Source organism: Mustela putorius, unplaced genomic scaffold, assembly GCF_011764305.1.
Source record: "Mustela putorius furo isolate JIRA1106 unplaced genomic scaffold, ASM1176430v1.1 tig00003932_pilon_pilon_pilon:0A:0A, whole genome shotgun sequence".
NCBI lineage: Eukaryota > Metazoa > Chordata > Mammalia > Carnivora > Mustelidae > Mustela > Mustela putorius.
The window spans coordinates 7,956,915-7,981,462 of NW_025422077.1; the positions used below are offsets into that span (position 1 = coordinate 7,956,915).

General features: G+C 36.2%; 1 protein-coding gene across 3 annotated transcripts in view; it reads right to left on the reverse strand.

The window, feature by feature from the left end:
* CFAP97 (cilia and flagella associated protein 97) overlaps positions 1-24,548 on the reverse strand; it is a 38,210-nt gene that overhangs the window by 2,960 nt on the left and 10,702 nt on the right. For all 3 annotated transcript variants that reach the window (XM_004757735.3, XM_004757738.3, XM_004757737.3), the window contains exons 3-4: positions 10,442-10,710; positions 1,316-1,466 (exon numbers count right to left, since the gene is read on the reverse strand). In XM_004757735.3, coding sequence (XP_004757792.1) covers positions 1,316-1,466; positions 10,442-10,710 — 420 coding nt within the window. The remainder of the gene's footprint in view (positions 1-1,315; positions 1,467-10,441; positions 10,711-24,548) is intronic.

Consider the following 24,548-nt stretch of genomic DNA (forward strand, 5'->3'; position numbering starts at 1 on the left):
TTCCCTGTGGAAATTAAAAATATATTAATAAACGTGCCCAGACTCTACACTAGGGGATACTGATTCAGTAGATTTGAGATGGGGATAAAGATTTTAAAAAGCTGCTCAAGTGATTCAAGTGAAAAAACAAAAAAACTGTATTAACTATTTATGAATTTATTCAACAATTTATCACATTCAAGGCAAAATGCTAAGTATAAATTACTGGAACAAGATCCTCCTATCTTAGTCACTAACTATACCAAGGAAGTGATGCTTGAAGAATGAAATTAATGAACAGAATTACTAGTCATGTGAGTGTTTAAGACTCACATGAGCATTGGGGAGTTGGGACTTTTCAAAAAATTAACATACAATGTATTATTTGCTTCAGGGGTACAGGTTGGTGAATCATCAGGCTTACACAATGCCTAGCACTCATCATAGCACATACCCTCCCCGATGTCCATTACCCAGCCACCATCTCCTGCCCACCCCCGACCCCAGCAGCCCTCAGTTTCCTGAGACTAAGAATCTCTTATGGCTTGTCTCCCTCCCCAGTCCCATCTTGTTTCATTTTGCCCTCTCTTCCCCCCACCCCCGCCCTGTGAGACCAACTTTCTTCTAATACTGTGTTGTCTTTTTTTATAGTTTAGAATGCATACGTGAAGTAATAGCACAGACTTCTGTATGTGAGGATGTCCAGCCTTTCCGCGATGTCACACACCCTACTGCGATGTCACACACCCTACCGCTAAGTGGTCACCGGATGCTACATTCTCTGGGATCCACCACCAGCTGGGTGTGTGCTGATCACAAATCAATAATCAGGAGGGATTATATCTGATGACTCTACAGACTAATTCCTGTTTTAGATATCCAGTATTGAAGACAAAATATATATATAAAGGCTGGACGTTACTACCAATAATTCTTAACTGGTTAAGGGGAATGTTTCAGCAGCTTTTTTAAACAGTGTTATCTACTCATTTCTTCAACAAATGTAATGAAATTCTCTCTGTTATCGAAGACAATACTGATATTTTCAATTTTTATCTCCTTGTTTCTTTCCTATGTTGCCATTACATGCTGTGCGTGAAGCCTGAAATTAAGTGAACTAACAAAAGACAAGGCATGCCAGTCTTATTTTTCAATAAGACTGCATTCCAGAAGTTGGCTTATATATATGCTATATATTATATATGTATGTTATATATATGTTATATATAACATAATGTTATATATTTTGTTATAAAATAAATAACATAATATGTTATATATTTTTAAAGGATGAAATACACAAATCTAAGAACAAAATAATTCTGAATATGCTTACTTAATGGGCTGTACTGGCCAAGAGTTGATCTCACTCGTCTTGAGGATGGTGATGAGCTGAGATAACCCATATTGCGATGATAGTCCATCAGCTGGTCAGAACGTTTCATACCAACTGTTGGTTTCACAGCTTCAAGCCTTTTCAATAAAGCCTTCATTTAAAGACAATCAATTTGAAAGTCAATGTTAGATAAGTATCAATAAGCAGTAAGTTATTATAATAACTTAGCAAAAGAGCAATAAGTTTTTAAGAAGGCAAATACTTTTTAAATAATTTTATTTTAATTCCAGTATAGTTAACACAGTGTTATATTAGTTTCAGGTGTACAATATAGGGATTCATCAATTTTATACATTATTCATGTACTCATCATGGTAAGTGCACTCTTGATCCCCATCCCCTATCTCATCCATCCTCCAACCCCCCCACTCTGGTAACCATCAGTTTGTTCTCTATAGTTAAGGGTCTGGTATTTTTGCTTTTTTGTCCTTTGTTTCTTAAATTCCACATGTGAGTGAAATTATGTTGTCTTTCTCTGACTTTTTCGTTTAGCATTATACTCTCTAGATCCATCCATCCATGTTGCAAATGGCAAGGTTTCATTCCTTTTAATGGCTGAATAATATTCCATTGTATAATGACATCTTTTTGTCCATTAATCTATCAGTGGACACTTGGGCTGCTTCTGTAGTCGGGCTATCATGTGATAAACATAGGGGTACAGATACTCCTTCAAATTAGTGTTAAATAGAAAAATACTGGATAGAACCTGATAGTTATGAAATAAAGATTTTAAATCATTTTTGAGATACTATATGGAAAATATATACTTTCAGAAAAATCCAAGGGTCCGCCTATCCTGTAAAACCACTGTGATTTTAACACCTGACCACAGGTACATCTCTCTTTTACATCGCCTTACGGTCTTAGGAAAGGTGCTATAAGCTGAAATACACTGAACCACAGAATGGACATAATGGGAGTAAAAAACCCAGTGTGTTCAACCCTAGAAATTACCATAAATCTATCCAGACTACTATAAATTCTGTTTATGATTCTTGAGCCCTGGCTTTTAACCTGTTCACTTTCCAGCTGGGCCTCAACATTCGGCACTGAAGAGAGGCCAAGTCGGCAGGGCTCTCAGGTCCCCCACTCCTAGCTTCTACCAGCCCCTCTATGCTTTCCACGTTGCCTGTATTATATACTAAAGATTCTGCATCAAATTTAATTTGGAAAAAAATAAAAATAAATTAAAAAAATTTTTATTGGTAAGAAATCTGAAAACCAACTACTTTAGAGTGTAAAACTTAAAAAAAAAATTTATTTATGTATTTGACAGAGAGATAGAGAGCACAAGTAGGCAGAGCTGCAGGTAGAGGGAGAGGGAGAAGCAGGGTCCCCACTGAGCAAGGAGCTTGATCAAGATCTGAGCTGAAGGCAGACACCTAACTGACTGAGCCACCCAGGCGCCCCTAGAATGTAAGGGCTATATAATATTCAATATTGTGGTATTTTAATATGATTCAGTAACAGCATCTAATGAGTTACATTCCAAATTTTTCTTTCTTCACATATTAGAAGGTGGAGAGAGTTTCTTTTGCTTGATTTTGCCAGGCATTGTTAAGAAAGGAATATTTAAGCAGACCAAATGGATCAAGGAATTGATTTATGATTGTTTTATGATCTCTCTACTGAGTTAAACTATCTCTGCAGCAAGGTGATCTTTCCTTGAAAAGAGAATGTTGTTGTTCAGCACTCAGATTCCCAGTAAAGAAACCAGCCTCCTGAGTTCAGTCACAGGACAAGTTTTCTCACACAATCTGTTTTTTTCCCTCTGCCTCAACTAAGTTTTTCTTTTCTTTTTTTTTTTTTTTGATGGCAAAATATACATAAAATTTACCATTTTGACCATTTAAAAGCATACAGTTCAGTGGCATTTAGTATATTTGTGTCATTATGAACCAGGACCACCAATCAACTCCAGAACTTTTTCTCAACTTTGTGTTTGTTCTTATCAGTCTCCCGCCTACACTTATATTCTAATCAGTGTTCTGAGTAAGTCCAGAGGTAGAACAAGTCAAAATATTCCAGAGAAGAGCCGTTCAGAGAAAGGAGAAGGCTTTACAGAAATGAACTGAGCCTGGGGAAAAATGGCAGAGGTAGAGAGCACAGGAAACAGCAACCGGACCAACTGAGACATCTCAGCCTGCCAGTTTTGTTTTTGTTTTTTGTTGTTGTTTGCATAAAATGGCCTTTCTCAGTTTTTAGGCTTTCAAGGTCTTTCTCCCTCAGGAAGCCAGACCCAACTAGAGTGAGTGGTTTTCTTTGCTGAGCTGAGAGTTATGATTTAAACACGGTTCCATGTATGGTCTATGGTCTTGCCGCATCATAACATGCTGTCCTTCTCTTGCTGCATACAGAGAAGCTGTATAATTTAGGGGCAAAACCTCCTAAGATTATGCCTTTTCTATATACAGTTTGTAATTGCTCTGAGCTCTGCAAGACACTGGAAGGGACAGAAAGAAAAAAATAAAAAATATATGCCCTGTAAGGTAATTTATAGTTTGGGAAGAAAACACTACTGCATGCCTGAATGAACAAGACATTTACAAATGAGTTAAGAAACTTCCTATATATCACATTGCCAATGTATTTTACTGGGCAGAGCAACATTTGCTGTGCTGATTACCCTATTAACTACCTACTGAACTGTGGAGGGTGGGAGAGACAGGATAGAAAACTTGTTATTTTCAGCTAACTACCAATTTTGATTTTTTTGCTGGTATTAGCCTCATTTTTTGGATAGACTAATTTCCTAAATTTACTTGGCTAGATGTATTTTTTTTTAAATTTTAAGAAAACTGCAATGCTTATTCATCAGATGTAAAACATATAAAGGAATTATGATCAAAATCAATTCTAAGGGGTGCCTGGGTGGCTCGGTGGGTTAAGCCTCTGCCTTCGGCTCAGGTCATGATCTCAGGGTCCTGGGATCGAGCCCCTCGTTGGGCTCTCTGCTCAGCAGGGAGCCTGCTTCCCTTTCTCTCTCTCTGCCTGCCTCTCTGCCTACTTGTGATCGCTCTCTCTGTCAAATGAAATAAATAAAATTTTTAAAAAAATCAATTCTGAGATAATTTGACAATAAGGCAAAGAATACACCCATTCCGTTGTCCTGATAATGGTATTTACCAAGTTTATATGCAGAAACTTTGGGAAATAAGAGAGATATTAATGCTATCCAGACCACATGGAACATATCCCATATTGAGTTTGTACGTCTCATAGGAATATAAGGAGCTAAGCAAAAGCTAAGGGATAGCAAACAGAAATAGCTCGCACTTATGGAGACTATTAAAATACAAAGCAGTGATTACATTATAAACCCTAAAGTCAAAAGTAGATACATTTTAATCTAGTCAACAGTTTAGAACTTCTGGGTACAACTTTAAAATGACAGTTCAAAATATTTTAACATTTGTATTAGTGACCAGAAATGTAAGCTATCTAGTTAGAAAGGCCTGGATTTAAATCCTGGCTCTGATACTGATTATCAACAACATGACTTGATATGGATACTAACAATGAAATAATCTCCAAGAGTCAGTTTCAAGCAGTGAGATAATGCATATAGAATGTTCACAGCAATACCTGGCATACAGTACAGAGTTATTAAATATTAATGCTATTATTAATACTGTTTTATGTATTTTCTAGTTGTCTGACATAAAAGAGTATTACCTTTCTAGCTACGTTATAAATTATATGACAGGGCAATATTTTATATTTTAATATTCCTTCTGGTGTCTTACACAGCTCATAGCAGACATTAAGCAAATTTATGTTTCATTAACTGAGAAATGGTAAGATTGGTTACTTAACCAATCTGTTGGTTCACAAAATCTTAGAACTGCTGCTCTAATCAATCTAACAATGAATCCCAAAAGTTTGTCCAAATATTTATTTTCTCTTTAGAAGTATCATTCTTTTTCAAAAGAAAACTAATCCAGCCTGAATCCTAACCTCTTTAGGAAACAGAAAGTTAAAACAAATGAGTATTACGTTAATGTTTCTGCAGCTGTCAGCAAAGGAGAGGTGATTTATCTTTCTGAAGTGATAAAACAAAGACCTTAAAGGACATTAAAGGGTAACAAGCCTTCTACAGTCAGGGAAAACCAGGACTGTTCTTATTTTTCTGTAACTGAAGTCAAACTTAGTTATCACAGCTTCTTTTCTTCTATGAAAGGACTTTAAAAAAAAAAAAAGAAAGAAAGAAAGAAAGGAGACACAGACAATAACCAGAGAAGAAGGAAACCCAGACTGATCCTAGAGCAAAGGTACTGATTATTCAACATTCACACTTGAATCCTTACACTAGAGATGACTTACTATAAATCTTCATTTTTGTGACAACATTATCACTCTCCCCTTAATTCATTTTTTTTAAAGAAAGAATTTATTTATTTGAGACAGAGTGCGAGCTTGTGGGAGCATGCATATGTCCAAGAGCATGGGGGAGGGGCATCACTTTTACTTTAAAAATATTTTGGGAGCACCTGGGTGGCTCCGTTGGGTTAAGCGTCTGCCTTCAGCTCAGATCATGACCTCTGTGTCCTGGGATGGAGCCACATCAGGCTTCCCACTCAGCGGGGAGTCTGCTTCTCTCTCTACCCCTCTCTGTCCCTCCCCACGGCTTGTTCTCTCTCAAATAATTAAAATCTTTAAAAATATATATATTTTAACAGAGGAACTTCTGAGTGGAAAGACTGTGTTCTACTTTATTGCCTATATATTTTAATTTCTTTAAAATTGACTAATTACCTATACATGTAATATATGTATATATGTATATGTATTCTCAGAAAGTAAAAAAATAAAATTAATAAACTAGCTCCATTTGAACTCTAGGCTCTAATCCTTATGCCTTCCTTCAGGAATCTTACTTCCTTCCCTGATCTGGGAAGTACTCCTCACACCCTTTTTTCACAGTTCAGGAAACTGACAGTATATTTAAAATAATGAAACAGGGCGCCTGGGTGGCTCAGTAGGTTAAGCCGCTGCCTTCGGCTCAGGTCATGATCTCAGGGTCCTGGGATCGAGTCCCACATTGAGCTCTCTGCTCAGCAGGGAGCCTGCTTCCCTCTCTCTCTCTGTCTGCCTCTCTACTTGTGATCTCTGTCAAATAAACAAAATCTTTAAAAAAAAATAATGAAATAATCTCATTTCTTTTAGATAGTAAAGTGAAATATAAACTAAGTACCCTCACTTACCTGCTGTCCTTGCCTTCTGCTAAGATTATTCTGGTGCTCTTTCATGAAAATAGGATTCATATTATATTCAAATGAACATAAGGAAATATGCTTTAACAAGAATATTTTTCAAAAAGAATATTTCAAAATTCATGTATTAAAAAATGAGTCCCCCTTTTGGAAATTAACAAATTCTGAGTCTTTATGTAGCAAACACACCCTCTATTGGATAAAATTACTTTTTCTTTTTTATCCCTTTTATTTATCTCCCTTGTGAATGAGGAGGACAATTACTTGCCTCTTGAGACATATAATGAAGACTGTGAACTTCACCAGAAAGATTAACAGTATGCTTTTAACTATAATGCACAGCACACTCAGTTTTATACAGTATCTCTGCCCTTCCTTTCTACCTACTCAGCACAGAACAATTTCTTTGCTAATGTGGACCTAAATAAGGATTTAGTGGGTGGCTGATTATAAGATAAATAAAATCAAAAGTTTACAAAAGCAAGCAGTTAGAAATGTAATAAAATATCTCATGCGCAACAGCATAGAGATATATAGTTTTGAAGAAAACCACAAAACTTTACTAAGGTAGAATATACGAACGGTTGAATTAAAAAAGAAGGTGGGTCACCTGGGTGGCTCAGTGGGTTAAGCCTCTGCCTTTGGCTCAGGTCATGATCTCAGGGTCCTGGGATCGAACCCCACATCGGGCTCTCTGCTCAGCACTGCCCCCCAACCTGCCTGTCTGCCTACTTGTGATCTCTCTTTGTCAAATAAATAAATAAAATCTTTGAAAAAAAAAAATTAAAAAGAAGAAGGCGTGAATAAATGGAAGGACACACTACACGAAGGTAGTATTTTAAAAGTGCCAAATACTTTCCAATTAAAATATAAATTTAACATAATTCCAACAGAAACTATAATAAATTTAGATGAAAAATTAATCAGTCATTATGAAGAATGACTGTAGAAACAGCCAAGAAAAGTTTTATTTTGGTTTAGAGAATGAAGAGTTAAACACAAATGTGAAGATGAGTTCTCCCTGCAGTAACATAATGATATTTTATAATAAAATGTTTATTTTGCTTTTCAGCTTTAAGTTACTTTTTTCACTTCTGCATGAATTAGTTTTTGATTTAGAGCTGTAATGTCCAAAGTCACTAGCCATATGTGGCTAACACAGCATTTGAAATACGGCCAGTCCAAATTGAGATGAGTTCTAAATGTAAAATATACTAAGATTTCAAAGACCGGGTACCCAAAAAAGAAAAAAAGAAGTAAAATAGCTCATCGTTAATTTTTTACACTGGTTACATATTATAACATTTTGAATTTATTCAGTACATAAAATGGTTTATCAGAATTTCACCTGCTTCTTTTGACTGACCTTCTCAATGTGACTACTAGAAAATTTTAAATTATACATGTGGCTCATATTATATTTTTACTGTTTTCAAGTATACCAAAGATCTTACTGTCAAATGGGAAAAAATATTGCTCACATAGGCAAACTACTAAGTATGCCAAGTAAAAAGAACAAAACAGTGGTAATTCTTCAGTGTATTAAAATAGCTGAAATGTGGGGCGCCTGGGTGGCTCAGTGGGTTAAGCCGCTGCCTTCGGCTCAGGTCATGATCTCAGGGTCCTGGGATCGAGTCCCGCATCGGGCTCTCTGCTCAGCAGGGAGCCTGCTTCCTCCTCTCTCTCTCTGCCTGCCTCTCTGCCTACTTGTGATCTCTCTCTGTCAAATAAATAAATAAAATCTTTAAAAAAAAAATAGCTGAAATGTACAACTGACCTGAGGGATGACAGAAGCCGTAAACAGAAGCTGCTAACAGGGTTCATCCTAATATACAGAATAGCCACTATATAGTAATGGTTTCAACTGTTCAAAAGTAAACCCAGATTCCTCAAAAAGCAGAATTACCATATGATCTGGCAATTTCAGTCTTAAGTATACACTCAAAGGAACTGAAAGCAGGCACAAAAGACACTCAGATATCAATGTTCACTCCAAAATTACTCAAAAGAGCCAGAAGGTGGGAATCACCCAAATGTCCATGTACAGATGAATGGATATGCAAAATGTAGTACACACATAAAGTGGAATACTATTCAGCCAGAAAAAGGAATGAAGCTCTGATACAGACTACAACATGAACCATGAAAACACTATGCTTTGTGAAATAAGCCTAACATAAAACAACGAACATTGTATCACTACATTTACATGAAATCTAGAATAGGGAAATTCATAGAAACAGAAAGTAGATTAGAGGTTACTTGGGGGGAAGGGGAAAAGAGAGTTATAAATAGGTAAAGGGTTTCCATTCGGATGATGAAAAAAGTTTTGGAAATACTGAACTGACCGCTTCAATCAGTTAAAATAGCAAATTTTACGTTCTATGTGTTTTACTACAAATCAACAAAATTAAATATATCAGAACCCACTGAATTATGCACCTTAAGTGGTTATGGTGTGTGTGTTATCTCAAAAAGCTGTTTAAAAAAAAGTGACCACAAAGCTGGTAGCCTGCATATGCTTCTGTTACCTTGAGCAAGTCAAGGTAACTGTGTCCCACTCAGTGTCTCATTTTCTCCTCCATGACAACAGTCTCTACGTTATTTGGTTGCTATGAGGATAAAATGACCTAAAATTTGTAGACTAGTATGGACTACGCAATTACTTGTTAAATGAAATAAGCACCAGAGTAAACCCAAATGTTCATGATACAATTTCAAATTTTCAAAAATCATGAATGAATGAATCTTGAATGAATGAATCTTGAAAAACTGCTAGTCACGTGCAGAAAGCTCATTTCAACTTGTTTTGCTGGTCCCTACTCATTACCACATGTAGGGTAAGCCTCCTGAAGGGTTTAAGACTTTACTGTTTTCTGTAAATATAACTCTCAGCTCCCCAACTCTTAAAATTAGTGATAGCAAAGAAAAAATTAGTGATGGCAAGAAAACATTTTATAAGAGTTGGTACAGATTTAGGTAAGCACATGGTGAAATAGGGCGTACTGGTGATGAAATATCATGAGGATGGATTCTGCAAACTGTTCCAGTCATTTTAATAATAGCTTTCTCATTTATTTTAGCTCTGAATTTGTGCGCTTATTAGGGTCTAATTTTAGTTTAAGACAATACCTGTGGTTAAAATCTTGGTCAGCCCTTTACTCATTCGCTCTATATCCCAGGTTAGTTACCTTATCCCCCTTGGTCTCAGTGATTCTATCAGTAAAAAGGGGATGAAAACAATACCCACCAGAAAGAAATTATTGCAGGATTCAAAAAGCTAATATTTGGAGACACTTGGAACAATGACATTTAGTTCAGAGCCCAGTAGACATCAGCAAATATGATGAGTATAGTTTTACGAAGAAAATCACAGGCTATGAAGAATAGTTTTTATTGGAAGATTTTCAACAGTCCCCATATACCTTAGAACACCGAAGTGTTAACTTTGGAATTTTTAATAATGTCTTTCACACATTCAACTAGCAGCCCAACAAGGATACAATACAATGGAACAGATATGGCTAGTGAGTGAACACTTTACAGAAGATACATGTATCTGATCCTTGGAATACCATTTCCTATACTACTGTCTGACTTAACACACCTAGCCAAGTAAGAGAGCTTTCAGTATTTTCATTTAACGTTCCCTTAAAATACAGCTTGATGAAAAAAAAAAGCACACATATTGTACCTTCTAGCTCATAGCTCATTATGTATTTTATACAATACATATCTATACTTACTTTCACATTATTAAAATGTGGCTGTATCTCATTTCCTGTTAAATTGGCCTTACAAATCATTACAATTCATTTTCTTTGATGACTAAAAATTTTTAGTTACTTACCAAATTTTCTCTTTCAATCCTTTGCTGTTCCCTCTGTCTGTTGAGGGCACTATGGTACAACTTAGGGGGATGAACAATCGATCTTCTAGGAATCGTACTTTTGCTTCCTGATTTTTCAGCCTGTCTTGACAGTTCTTTCAAAAGCCTCTGATTTTCCCTATCAATCTGTCTCACCTCCTCTCTTGTGAAAGAGTAGTTTTTCCTTGGTGCTACAGAAGGCTGATCAAAGTGATGTTTTTGTGGTCCTTTTTTATCTAATTGCAGAAAAGCTAAAGAAGTGAACAAGAAAAGGAAAAATGACTGAAGGAGCATAGCAACATGGTGGTGTGTACTGATGCTTAACTCTTACAAATGGAAACTATTAATTCATGGAAAGGAATGTATGAAATAGTGTTAATGACATCCAGACTACAACTATGTTGAAAGAAATTCAGAGGCAGCATAGAATTTTAAGTTTTGTTGGATTCTTTGGGAATAAAAGTTACATGCTGAATGGTGAAAATATTTTATTAAGAAATGTAAATGTTATGAGTTCTATGGCAGGTATAATTTATAGAAAATGCCCTTGTCATGTCCAAGTAATTTTATGTTTCCTTAAGGCAGCTCAGTAGTTGGGGAGGTTAGAAACCTCTGGTTAAGTGCATCAACACACCAATACTTCCAACTTGGACTGTTTTTGTTAATTGGAGGGCATACTTAAAATATAAAATGTTCTCAGCAATGACTGATGGAAACAAGGGTTAAAAACTGGCAAAAAAAAATCCAGCTTATGCTGAAACTTTCAAATTAATCTGAAAATACTTTGTGGTTTTTAATATTAACATTGAAACAAATACAGCTACAGTAAAAGTCAAACATTTTATTCCTAATTAAACATAAACCAAAATAAATACATTATATAAAAAATATTTTGCATACTATTGTTAGCAAATGAAATTTTATTAACATGCTTAATTTTTAAATTTCTGTAACAATTTTCAGTAAATCACAATTACCAAATGTTTGTTCAAAGTTTCTAAAAATATCAAACTTGCTGAATGTTTCAGCTTAACTCTGTACTAAAAAGGAGTATAGCCTATCAAATTAACTGACTGGAACATTTGTTAACAGTATTTTTTTTTTAAGAAGTAACTATTATTAGTTTGCAATTCAGTACCTTTAATTCTTTTACTTGCTTAGCATTTTACACTGTTAAAAGCAGAGGGCTTGAAGGGGAAGAATGCTTCCCCTTAAAAATTGAACCCCAATTTTAAAAAGGGACTGTGCAGAAAAGTCAAATCTTTTGAACAAAGTCAAAAGAACTGGAAGTCTACCTCCCTATGTTTAAGCCAAAGACTATCAAAGATTACAGAAACTTAAAAAACTTAAAAGAAAAAGATTTTAAGAAATGGCTTTTTGAAAGGAAAAATGAGAGAATTACTGGTTGGTAATTTGTTGAAAATCATACCAAGTTAATCGCAAAACCTGAAGAACATATTTAGAAAGATGCAGGTGCGATGTACATAATTCAATCATCTTGCTTCCAAGAAATGCACATTTTGTAGAATTTAATAAGGTTCCTGAATTAATTTAGCCACATATGAAAGCCTTTAAAATTAAATTTTAAAGGGAATTAAAAGCTATTTTCCTAATGGCATTTAAAAAAAGTTTTTAGAAGCAAAATAAGGCAATAGCAAAAAAAAAAAATTAATAAAGGAAGTTCAATCTAATTCATTAAAAAAAATAGTACTCACTTTCCATGACAGAAAAAGTATACATGGAGTACTACTTATATACTGATACCAGATATCACGATTACATTTTTCTAAAGTGGTTACATGCTTTAGTATGAGGCAACCTCAAATACTTGGCTCATTATTTTTTCAATTAAGATCTAAAAAAGTTTTTTAACTTAAATAAACTTTCAGGAATACAAACATTTATATAAATATGTACATATATATTTAAACTCACGTATTTAAGAAATATTGTTTTCCTAATTTTAACAAAACAATTTTGTTCCAGCTCTCTATAGTGTTTCGATATCATGCCCATCATCACTAGATCTACTTACTGAGTCGGTCATCTAACACAAATCACTCACTAGTGGTATCAGCTTTACTTTCATCTACGCTGAGACACAGCATTTAAAAAAATTTATGTTATGCTATCACCAGAAATTTTATTCCATGCTATATTATGTCCTTACTAATATGTTCTTAAAAAAAAAATCCATCGTAGACATGTTCATGATCCCTATTAAAAAAACAAAACAAAACAAAACAAAACAACCACCGATGGTTTATTTTTTAAAGGTTTAAAGAAAAAGTCCAATACTTGTAGTTGGGGGGTCACAATTCAAGGAATGATGATCAAATTTACTAGATTTCTTTGTCTTCTTTATGAACAACTTGTCAGATGAGGAATTCTGTGACATTCTTCCTATCCCCTTCCTTTGAATCTGGGCAGGCCTGTGACTGTGTGGACCAAAATGATACAGCCCAAATTGTGACTTTCAAGGCTAGGGAAGGAGGAGATGCAGTACCCCACCACCCTCCCACCTTGTTTGCTGGAATACTTGTGCTTGGGGCCCTGAGCCACCCTCTGTGTCTGACTAGACTGAGGCTGCCACCTTGTGAGGAAATCAAAACCACATAAAGGGGCTATGCACACGCATTATGATCCTAGTCTTCTGAGTCATCCTAGGCTGCTGCTTTATGCATCTAAGCTTTGGGTTTTGTTATCAGAGCAACAGTAACTAATACAAAATCCGGTACCAGGAATCAGGGTACTACTGTAAAAAACCCCTAAAGTACAAGGTATTAGTTTTGAGACCAGGTGACAGTAGAGCTGGAAGGGTCTGGAGGAGATGGTCGATGTAGAGGATGAAGTAGCAGAATTTTAGCAAAACTGTTGGCTGTGGCGACAAGGAAAATGGGGAAAATACCTGCCACTGGTGGATTTGGCTAAGCAGAATCCCATGAAGGATGCTGAAAGGACCAATGGTTTACTTTATCCATACTAATGAAAGAGGAGAGGGATAGGTTAAAAAAAAAAAAAAAAAAAAAAGGAAATGATCTATTTTCAGTCAAACTATAGAGAGAATATAAAAAGAACCAGGACTTAGGTGGCTCGAAAATTTATCTACTACTCCTTCCTAATCTCTCCTGGCAGAAGACTGTCCAAATACTCAAAGAGCTATGACTGAGGAACCATGAGTGAGGAGGTTTAGCTGTACTTGGACCAGATTTAGACCCTGGATGTCGAGGTGAGACGAGGCGGGGAGTGGGTTCTTCAGAAAGGGGGAATGTGTTCTCGTGTCTGAAGGAATACAAATCAGCGTGTGGCCATAGGCTGAAGAGGTTTTGAAACCTGTCCATAAACTTGACAGTCCTCCCATTAGGATGGAGGGTATGTGTCCCTCCCTCTTAAATTTGGGAAGGCTTATAACTGTTTAATAGAATATGGAAGGAATGATGCTATGCGACTGGCATGGTCACATTCTGAGGCTAGGTCATAAAAGGTGATGAGGTTTTTGCCTTGTCTCTCTAAACACTGTACTTGGAGCCCTGAGCACCATGTTAAGAAATCCAGCTGTACTGAGGCTGCCATATGTGAAGAAGCCAGGACACATGTAAAGCTGCATGTGGGCCCTCTTTCAGCTGCCCTGGTTGACCCTAAACACCTGACATGTCAAAAAACCAGCACTCAGAGGGCTCCAGTCCCCACTGTCAAGTCACCCAGCTTCTGAGTCTCTCCACACCCCAAGTGTTGGGGTGATTTGATTTTTAGCAATAGTAACTGGCATTGCATCACTTAAAAAAAAAATACTGTGTAAAAGACAAAATAGAGCCCATACATAGGCCATTAATTTTGGTATAATTTAGTTATCAATCAGTCTTCCACAGTGATTATGGTTTTGCTCATTTCATGATCTAGTTCTTATCTACTTTTTATCACAAATTTCAAATCAATGGCTGTTCAATTATTTTTGTAGATTTGGTAAGCTTATAAATGTAAAACACTTCTTTTTGTCCCTTTTGTGCTTTTCCCATCTTGAATTCTATTTTGTAAACTATTAGGATTGATAGTTCCATTTTCTCCTCTTTATTTTCATTCCTCCTATACTACTTAAAATGTCTTTTTAGTTTGGATTTGATTTAAATTCTTAAAGATGCCCTGATGGTATCTTCTGGTAAGTTAAAACCGTCTACTTATACTGTTTGAACTCTTTCTCCAATCTTCCTTTTTTAAAATGCTTGTTGTTTTTTCCCCTTTTAGGAAGATTAACTATGCTAATTCTTTCTCTAATACACCAGAAATGATAAATTTGAATTCTATCCTCCTAGAAGTTCTTAAATTTCTTGGTCTCAGAACCCTCCAAAAAATGTTCATGTGAGTTATATTTATCAATATTTACCATTTTAGAACTAAAAAAATACTTTAAAGACATTAATTCAATCGCTTCTCGGCCCTTTGGCTAATATCAAGTGAAGACATTAATTCATCTGAAAATAAACCAATGACAGGTTAAGATCATTCTTTTATAAAAAACGAAAAAAATTAGCGAGGAGAGGGGCAGAGTTTAATAGTCTTGCCAATATTAATGCCTGGCTTAAAACAAGCCAACTGGATGCTCATATCTGCTTCTTTGTTCATTGCAGAGTGCTGTCATTGTAGTGTAGCCCCTGCAAAACCACTATGCAAATGTGACAGGAGAACAAGGCAAATCATGCCTTAGTTTTATTAGTGAAGAGAGTGTTGTCCTTGCAGCCTCTCTCTAAAATCACTGAGCTCTGTTTCAAGCTTATGTTCTTCATCTGTGAGTCTGGTGCCTCTCTGCGGATTCTAGCTTTTCTCAAAAGTTGATAAACACTTGGTGGTGAGTTGAGAATATCTGACATTTCCTACTCCCCTCTCTGAATCCTGTTTGCTGCAGCCTGTCAATAAAGGGCTAAGATGTGCCACCAGGGAGGATGAGGCAGGAGCCCATCTCAGGACAGGCAGCCTCTTCTTTACGGAGTAAAACCAGGTCCAGACCTTTTCCTCAAGTAAGGCACTTCACTTCCTCCATCCTGCGTTGGTGTCAGGTTAGCAGTAAGCTTAACCACTTTCTTTACCCATCAGGGTTTCCTTAATCATATTTCTGCCTCTTATATTACTTTTCCTTTTCAGAATACATCTCTAATGAGGTATCTAATTATTTCATACAGAACCTAGGTGGTAAAATTTGAGGAGGAGCATTTCTAAAATGTGTCTATTTTGCCATCGTTTCTTCCTAAATTGACCTGATTTTACCTATACAAAGACCGAAACACACCTTCAGATCTAGTCATGTCAATTTATTGTTCTGCAAATATCACACTCATGTCATCACCCAATAGATAAACTTGTTTACTCCACCATTTCATTTTTAAACATTCTCTCTGCCTGCCTAGTCAATGCTTTACAGCTCAAGGCCAAAGAACCAATTCCAACCACACCTTTTCAACATAAATAGAGCAAAGAGAAGCTTGGGGTGGGGACAGGAAGTCCCCCAAATCAGTCATGTTATTGAGATAAAAGAAGCTGAAATATTTAGAAATTCTACTAAATTTTCAAGATCTACTTTGAAGTCAGCTATCAGATAAAGTCAAATATCTAATACTACTAGGCTACACTAATCTTCCCTTCTAACAGTTCTTACAGAACCCCAGAACCCTGAATTTAGAATATACCTTAGCAACCTATCAACTGCCTCATTCTACAAATGAAGAAACTGGGGCACAGAATAGTTACTGCTTGTCTAAGGTCACATGGATAACACTCAGAAGCCAAAAGTCTTCTGATTCCACTTCTAGAATTTTCTTCCCCTCACTGTGTAAGTAACCAAGTTCAAAACTGTTTCCTATTCTCTGGCCTGTAATTTGGATACTTGATTTTACATTCCTTGATTAACCATTGTTTCAGAGGCTTAATATTTTATAGTTCAAATTTATAAACCTGTTAACATGTTATTTTAAACCAATAAATAACATTAACACTGTTGGCTCTATAGGCATCCCTCACCATCTGAACTTTGGCCCAATATTTTAATAACTAAATTTTTTTTTTCTCAAAACAATAAAACTATTTCATTGCATCTTTGCATTGAAGCTAGTGACAATGTTTAAATTGAGAGGGTGCAGATTATACTGTGTTCCCACCTCAGCTGTTCTCTGATAGGATCCCATCTCCTGCTCATAATTTGTGGGATGTGCTGTGCATTATTACTCTTGTTTCCTTCAGGTTAGGTGGAAAACGTTGTGAAGAAACACAACCAGCCAGAACAGCCCATAGAACAGATGTTCTGCTCAGCCAGAACAGCCCATAGAACAGATGTTGAAAGTGATAAAACATATTGAGAAATAAGTGCAGAAAAGGAATAGCTTGGCCATGCACATATCTCCCCCTCACCAGGTCCAACAATTCAGTTTTATAAGAAAAACAAAGAAAACTTAGGAAATTATTCTTGGATCTGAAAAACAGTGGGTCAATTGAGTATGAATCACAACTCTGAAAAACTGAAGTAATACAAAGAAATGCTTTATGCAAAAAACTGATAGCTATAATTAGTGTATACAATCTTTTACTATTATAAAAAACCATTGTGGATTGTTGTATTAAGGACTCCAGTAACAGATGGACCAAGTGGCAAAATGCCACCTTTGTTCCTGTGCCTTTAAAAGCTCTGAGCAGTACTTAAAAATCAGGTCATTCAGATCGGTGATCCTTATCTTGTAGTATTATGAATAAATTTTCCTTCTACATTTAGCTTAGTTCCTGTGCTAAACAGTGTTTCAGTACTTCATTTATATTTGGAGAAACTGTTTAGGGATTTTGGGTGGGAATAATACTTAGGCTTTCCATATCCAATTAAGTTTCAAAAATGAATTAGATTGGAATAGTGAGGGATACATCATTTTATTACAACGAAACCAAATAGATTTTTAATGTCTTGAAACTCAACATTAAGGTCCTTGAATCGGGGTTGGTATCACTTCTGCATTGACTAGAAATGTGGCTCTTTGGGTTTTCTACTCTAGATTTAATGAACCAGAATCTGCTTTAAAAGGCTCTCCAAATGACCTGTATCCCCGGAAGAGAGGGCAAGGGACATAGAGAATCTTAAGCAGGCTCCTTGCTCAGTGCAGAGCCAGATGAGGTGCTCAATCTCTCAACCCTTAGATCCTGACCTGAGCCAAAATTGAGTCTGATGCTTAAACCACTGAGCTACCCAGTGCCCCTGTATGCAATGCATATTAAAGCTTGAGAAACTCTGGCCTTGTGGATAAACACAAGAGTCTGCTTTTCCCTTTTAGCATACATTTCTACTTTCCTCAAGTCTTAACAAATCTCCCCGCCTCACTTTTAAAGACACCTACCTACCCCATGAAGCCCTGTCCCTAAGAGGAGGCTGACTTCCCTCCTCCTCAGGAATCCTTAGGATTCCTACTCCTAACTTCAGGGGGAATCAGGCCCATAATAACCCTATTCTCTTGCTAATGACTGTCTTACAAATAGGAGCATAACCAATTCTGGGCAATGAGACTTAAGTGAGTCAGATCAAAGCATTCTGAGAGAGCCAGAGGAAGAGACAATTTCCCTTTCTCTGGACATTCTCATGTCTAAATGTAAATACTATAAATTGCCGCAGACATCTCCTACTAGCCTAAGAATGAAGCAAATACCACAGCTGGGGGAACACAGTGGTAGAACCTAGGTCTCTAAGGACATTTTTGAGCCACTGAATTGGCCAACTCTCAAACCTGGTCTATCTCTGGAATTCTTGTTAGGTAAAAAACATTGTTTCATTAGGAATTTCTGTTTCCTGGATCCAAAATCATCCTAATACAAAGAGATGATCAGTGACAGTCCTGAACAAAAAGCTCAGGTATCACAAATTATTTTCCATTAGGTGGCTTTTAAAAATCTGACAATTCCAAAAGTGTGAAGTGCTTTCTTTCTACAAGAACCTTGTTATTGGATGTGTCCCCTCTCTCTCACCCTCTCAGTCCTAGGATAGAGTGGTCCTTGTAATTTGTGGAATTAAGAGGCATCTGAGTGGCTTAGTCAGTTAAGCAGCTCCTTCTGCCTTCGGATCAGGTCATGATCCCAGGGTTCTGGATCAAGCCCTGAGTTGGGTTCCCTGCTCAGTGGGGAGCCTTCTTCTTCTCCCTCTGACACTCCCCCCCACCCCTCTTATGCTTTCTCTCTCTCTAGCAAATAAATAAATAAAATCTTTAAAAAACACTAGTAATTTGTGGAATCAAAAAGTACTTAAGGGTGCCTGGGTGGCTCAGTGGGTTAGAGCCTCTGCCTTTCACTCAGGTCATGATCCCATGGTCCTGGGATCAAGCCCCGCATCGGGGTCTCTGCTCGGCGGGGAGCCTGCTTCCTCCTCTCTCTCTGCCTACTTGTGATCTCTGTCAAATAAATAAAATCTTTAAAAAAAAAAAAAAAAAAAAAAAAAAAAAAAAAAGTACTTAAGAAATGGAACAGTGAGCCCTTAAAATGCAAATTATAATTTAGTCAAACAGTATTAAAAAAACACAATAAAACCTGCAAGTCATTTTAACATTTTCTATTACACTGTTTTCAACATCCATTTATACTGTTTTTAACCTAATTTTATTTTATTTTTTAAGATTTTATTTATTTATTTGACAGAGAGAGAGAGAGAGAGACAGTGAGAGAGGGAACATAAGTAGGGGGAGTGGGAGAAGTAGGCTCCCCACTGAGCAGGGAGCCTGATACGGAGCTTGATCCCAGGACCTTGGGATCATGACCTGAGACGAAAGCAGACACTTAATAACTGGGCCACCCAGACGCCCCTCAACTTAATTTTCAAGAAAAAATTTTTTTTACAAATTTAATTTATTTATTTGAGAGAAAGGGAGAGCACACGTGGGTTGGGGGTAGGAGTAGAGAAAGGGACAAGCAGACTCCATACTGAGGGCTCAATCTCATAACCTTGAGATGGTGACCTGATAACAGGAGTGCCCCAAAGACAGTTTTATGAGATACTTTATATGCCAAATGTTAGGCTGCTACTTTTAAAGACCTGTAAATCACATTTGAAATGAAGAACTCAGCACTAGAAATAGCATAGAAGAAAAAAAGCAAATATATTAAGATGCACATTATTTTTTTTTTTTAAAGATTTTATTTATTTTATTTGATAGAGAGAGATCACAAGTAGGCAGAGAGGCAGACAGAGAGAGAGAGGAGGAAGCAGGCTCCCTGCTGAGCAGAGAGCCCGATGCGGGACTCGATCCCAGGACCCTGAGATCATGACCTGAGCCGAAGGCAGCGGCTTAACCACTGAGCCACCCAGGCGCCCTAAGATGCACATTATTAATACAAAGCATCAGTGACCAGTCTACATTATCTCATCAGATAAAATTTTTTTTTTAAAGATTTTATTTATTTATTTGACAGAGAGAGACACAGCGAGAGAGGGAACACAAGCAGGGGGAGTGGAAGAGGGAGAAGTAGGCTTCCCACCAAGCAGGGAGCCCGATGCAGGGCTCAATCCCAGGATGCTGGGATCATGACCTGAGCCTAAGGCAGATGCTTAATGACTGAGCCATCCAGGTGCCCCTGATCAGATACATTTTAATGATTTAATTTCAAACACCTTCCAAATTTTATCCTACAGAAATTATTTTTAAAAACAAATTCTGTTGCAGTGTCTGGTTGGCTCAATTGGTAGAGCATGTGACCAATATCAGGGTTGAATCCAAGTCCCACATTGGGTGTAGAGATTACTTAAAAAAAAACAAAAAAAAAAAAACAAAAAAAAACTTTAAAAATAAATATAAATGAAAATTATGTCAACTTCAAGGAAAACAACTGACAGTATTTTTTGGTGAAAATAAAATCTGAGTGTTTTAGTAAAAATCAGGATTTTTGGCAAACTTGAGTTTGAAAGCTTCCCAAAAGCCTCCTTATGAGATTGGTAGTGATATTAACAACTATAATTTCTATATAGTGTATTATGAAATACGTCATTTGTAAGCTCAACAAACCAGTATTTTCCAAATAACCTATATATTCTGTTATAAAACTATGAAGGGGTAAAAGACACATTCAAAATGTAAGATCAATAAGTTATACAATAATACACTATGATTTAGTCTCAAATGTCACATTGTAACTAACATTTAAGAAATTAATACCTGTGGAATCTTGGTATCAAAGAATATCTAAAATTAACTGAAAGGGCATTAAAATACTCCTCCATTTTCTAAAGATCTGTGAGGCCAGTTTTTCTTCATGTACTTTAACCAAAATATCACAACAGATGTATACAGAAGCCAGTACAAGAATCCAGCTATCTTCTATTGCCACGCATCAGAGATTGGCAAAAATCACTCAGTTTTTGAAAGACAGTTATGTTTCATAAAACATCCTTATTACCATTACTGGTTTATTACCATTATTCTTAGATGAATTAATACTGTTTATATTTCTAATGTGATAAATATTAATAGATATAATCCACACAAAAAAAGGCTCTTTGGGGTCCTCAATAATTTTTAAGAGTGTGAATGTTTTTGGTCCAAAGGCCAAAAAGTTTGAAAACTGTTGAGGTAGAGCACTGGGGTTTGCACTGGCAATCTGGAAGGGTTGAAGACAGGGAAGACCTCAACTTGATCAATCATCAACCTCATGAATCATACAACTGATCTTATACACTAGAAAGTGGCCATAAATTTTTTTTAAAAAGTGAAAATTTTTACAGTGGATGGCTCCACAAAGATTTTCCCTAAAAAAGAATATTAATAAAATATATTAGCAATTGTAATTTTGACTATGGCACAGATGTATCCTGTGTCTTTCAGATGCCAATCTAAGAGGTAATTGTTAAAAATAAATCAAATGTCAGTGAAATATATGAAATATGCTTCCTGACCACTGCAGCTATGCAACAACAGAAGTTTCCCTTTGTTCTTTCACTGAGAAATACTGCCTATTTTGTGTCAATAGATTTAAAGATTCTAGCAATGACTAAGATCCTACCCTCATGTGGCTTATACCCTAGTGGGAGAAATAAGCAAATCACACTAATTCCAGGGTCTGATAAGTATCTTGATGGAAGGAAACCAGGCTTTTGTGACAGACAGCCAGGGGCAGGAATGTGAAGCTACTAAAAATAGAACGTTGAGAAAAAAGTATCTCTGAGGAGATGATATATATACCATAAAACTCGAAACCAAAGGTGTCTATGCAAAGAAAAAAGGCAACAGCAAGTGGGAATAGCCCATAAAAACAAAGTATCTGGGAACAGTAAGGAAGCACTGTGACTGGAGCAAGGTAATAAAAGATTTTTTTTTTAAAAGGAGATGCAAAAAATATCCAATGTACAGTAATGGTTTTCATCGACTGGAATAGCCTATTAGACTAACTGCATCAAAATTTCTGTGGCGCCTAGGCATCAGTATTTGTTTTGTGTTTGTTTTAATATTAGTCTCCCAGGTGACACTAATATATTGCCTGGGATGAGAATCACTGGGCATTGACTCTGTTAGGCTACAATAAGGAATTTGGATTTTATTCTTAACATAAGAGTGAGCCCATGGAAGAGTTAAGAAAGAAAGTAGTAAGGCTGATTTTATTTTTAAAAGATCACTCTGGTTGTTAGTGGAAGAAGCAAAGGGGCAAGAACAAAAAAACTCAATCCTGAAAGTTTTAAGAGATTGAGTGGAGGGGGTGGAGGCTTAACAACTACATGATAATGGCCAAATTCCAAGAGCCTGATTTTTCAGACACACTAAACAATCAGTAGGTACACAATCAGAGCAAAGAGAAAAGAAAACCTATAAAAAAGGGGACAAGTGTAAACTCCTCCAAAACACTTTACCCATCTGACTATGAGAATCATTTGATTACCTAAGGGATTTGTTTATACTCTTACATTACCACCATATGTAAATTATGTACCAAAAAAATTTATTTTTTCAACTGCATTTCAAACAGAGAATACAATTCACAATTTAAAAATGTTATCTTCAAGTAACTATTTTACAGTTACATTTACTAGAGTAAAGATAAAGTTTCAAGCTATTTTTACCTCATCTGGAAAAAACTATTTCTTTCACACTAAAGAATAATAATAATAATGAATTGATATGTCCAAAAAATAATAAATTGACGGAAGTACAGCAATAAAAATTTTTACTAATTAAAAAAAGTCTGTATCTTATAAAAATATACCATGCTCATGGATTAGAAGATTAATATTGTTAAAAAGTCACACTACCAAAAACAATCTACAGATTCAGTGCAATCCCCATCAAAATACCAATGGCATTTTTCACAGAGCTAGAACAAAGCATCCTAAAATTTGTATGGAACCACAGAAGACCCCAAATAGCTAAACCAATATTGAGAAAGAATTAAAAAAACACAGTATTACACTTCTTGATTTCAAACTATACTACAAACTATACTACAAAGCTCTAGTAATCAAAATGGTATGGAGTGCCACAAAAACAGACACATAGATCAATGGAACAGAACAGAGAGCCCCAAAATAAGCACACGCATATACAGTCAATCTATGACAAAGAAGACAAGATTATACAACGGGGAAAAGACTGTCTCTTCAATAAATGGTGTTAGAAAAACCAGACAGATACATGCAAAAGAATGAAACTGGACCATCTTATACCATATACAAAAATAAACTAAACATGGATTAAAGATTTGAATGTAACTCCTGAAACCATAAACACCTGGAAGAAAACATAGGCAGTAAGCTCTCTGACATCAGTATTTGCAGTATCTTTTTTGGACTAGTCTCCTCAGGCAAGGGCAATAAAAGCTAAAATGAATACGATTACACCAAACTAAGAAGCTTTTGTTCAGTGAAGAAAACCATCAATGAAATGAAAAGGCAATCTACTGAATGTGAGAAGATATTTGAATCATACATCTGATAAGGGGTTTGGTTTGTATACCCAAAATATATAAAGAACTTGCACTTTCAAAAACTATCAAAAAAATAACCTGATTAAAAAATGAGCAGAGGACCTGAGCAGACCACAATGAAATATTACCTCATACCTGTCGGAATGGCTAAAATGAAAAAGACAAGAAATAACAAGTGTTGGTGAGGACAGGAGAAAGAATCCCTCGTGTGCTATTGGTGGGGATGCAGAATGGTGTAGTCACAGTAGAAAACAGTAAGGGAGGTTCCTGAGAAAATTAAAAATAGAAATGGCATATGATCCAGTAATTCCATTACTGGGTATTTAATCCAAAGAAATCAGAAAACATTAACTTATGGGGCACCTGCGTGACTCAGTTGGTTAAGCATCCAACTTCTGATCTCAGCTCAGGTCTTGATATCAAGAGTCATGAGTTCGAGCCCCACATTGGGCTTCACGCTGGGTATAGAACCTACAAACAAAACACTAATTTGAAAAGATATATGGACTCCTATGTTTATTGATTATTTATTATTTACAGTAGTCAAAATAAGGAAGCAACCTAAGTGTTCATACATAGATGAATGGATAAAGAAAATGTGGTATATATGTACAATGCACTATTACTCAGCAATAAAAAAGAATGAGATCTTTTCATTTGCAACATGGGTGGACCCAGAGGGTATAATATTGAGAAATCAGTCAGAGAAAGACAAGCACCATATGACTTCACTCATATGTGGAATTTCAGAAACAAAACAAACAAAGAAAAAAAGACAAAAAAACAGACTCTTAAATACAGAGAACAAACTAGTGGTTATCAGAGATGAGGTGGATGAGTGGATGGTGAAATAAGGAAAGGAAATTCACAGTACACTTGTCACGATGGGCACCGAGAACTATACAGAATTGTTCAATCATTACACTGTACACCTGAAACTTTAACAGTGTGTATTAATTACACTTTAATTTTTTAAAAAAGGTCAGAGACCTGAATAGCCATCTTTCCAAAGATGACAGGATGACCTACGACAGCAGACAGGTACTGAAAAGGATGCTCATCATAACTAATCCTCAGGGAAATGCAAACCAAAACCGCAATAAGGTGCCACCTCACACCTGTCAGAATGGCTAAAATCAACAATACAAAAACAACAGGGGTTGCTGAGGATGCA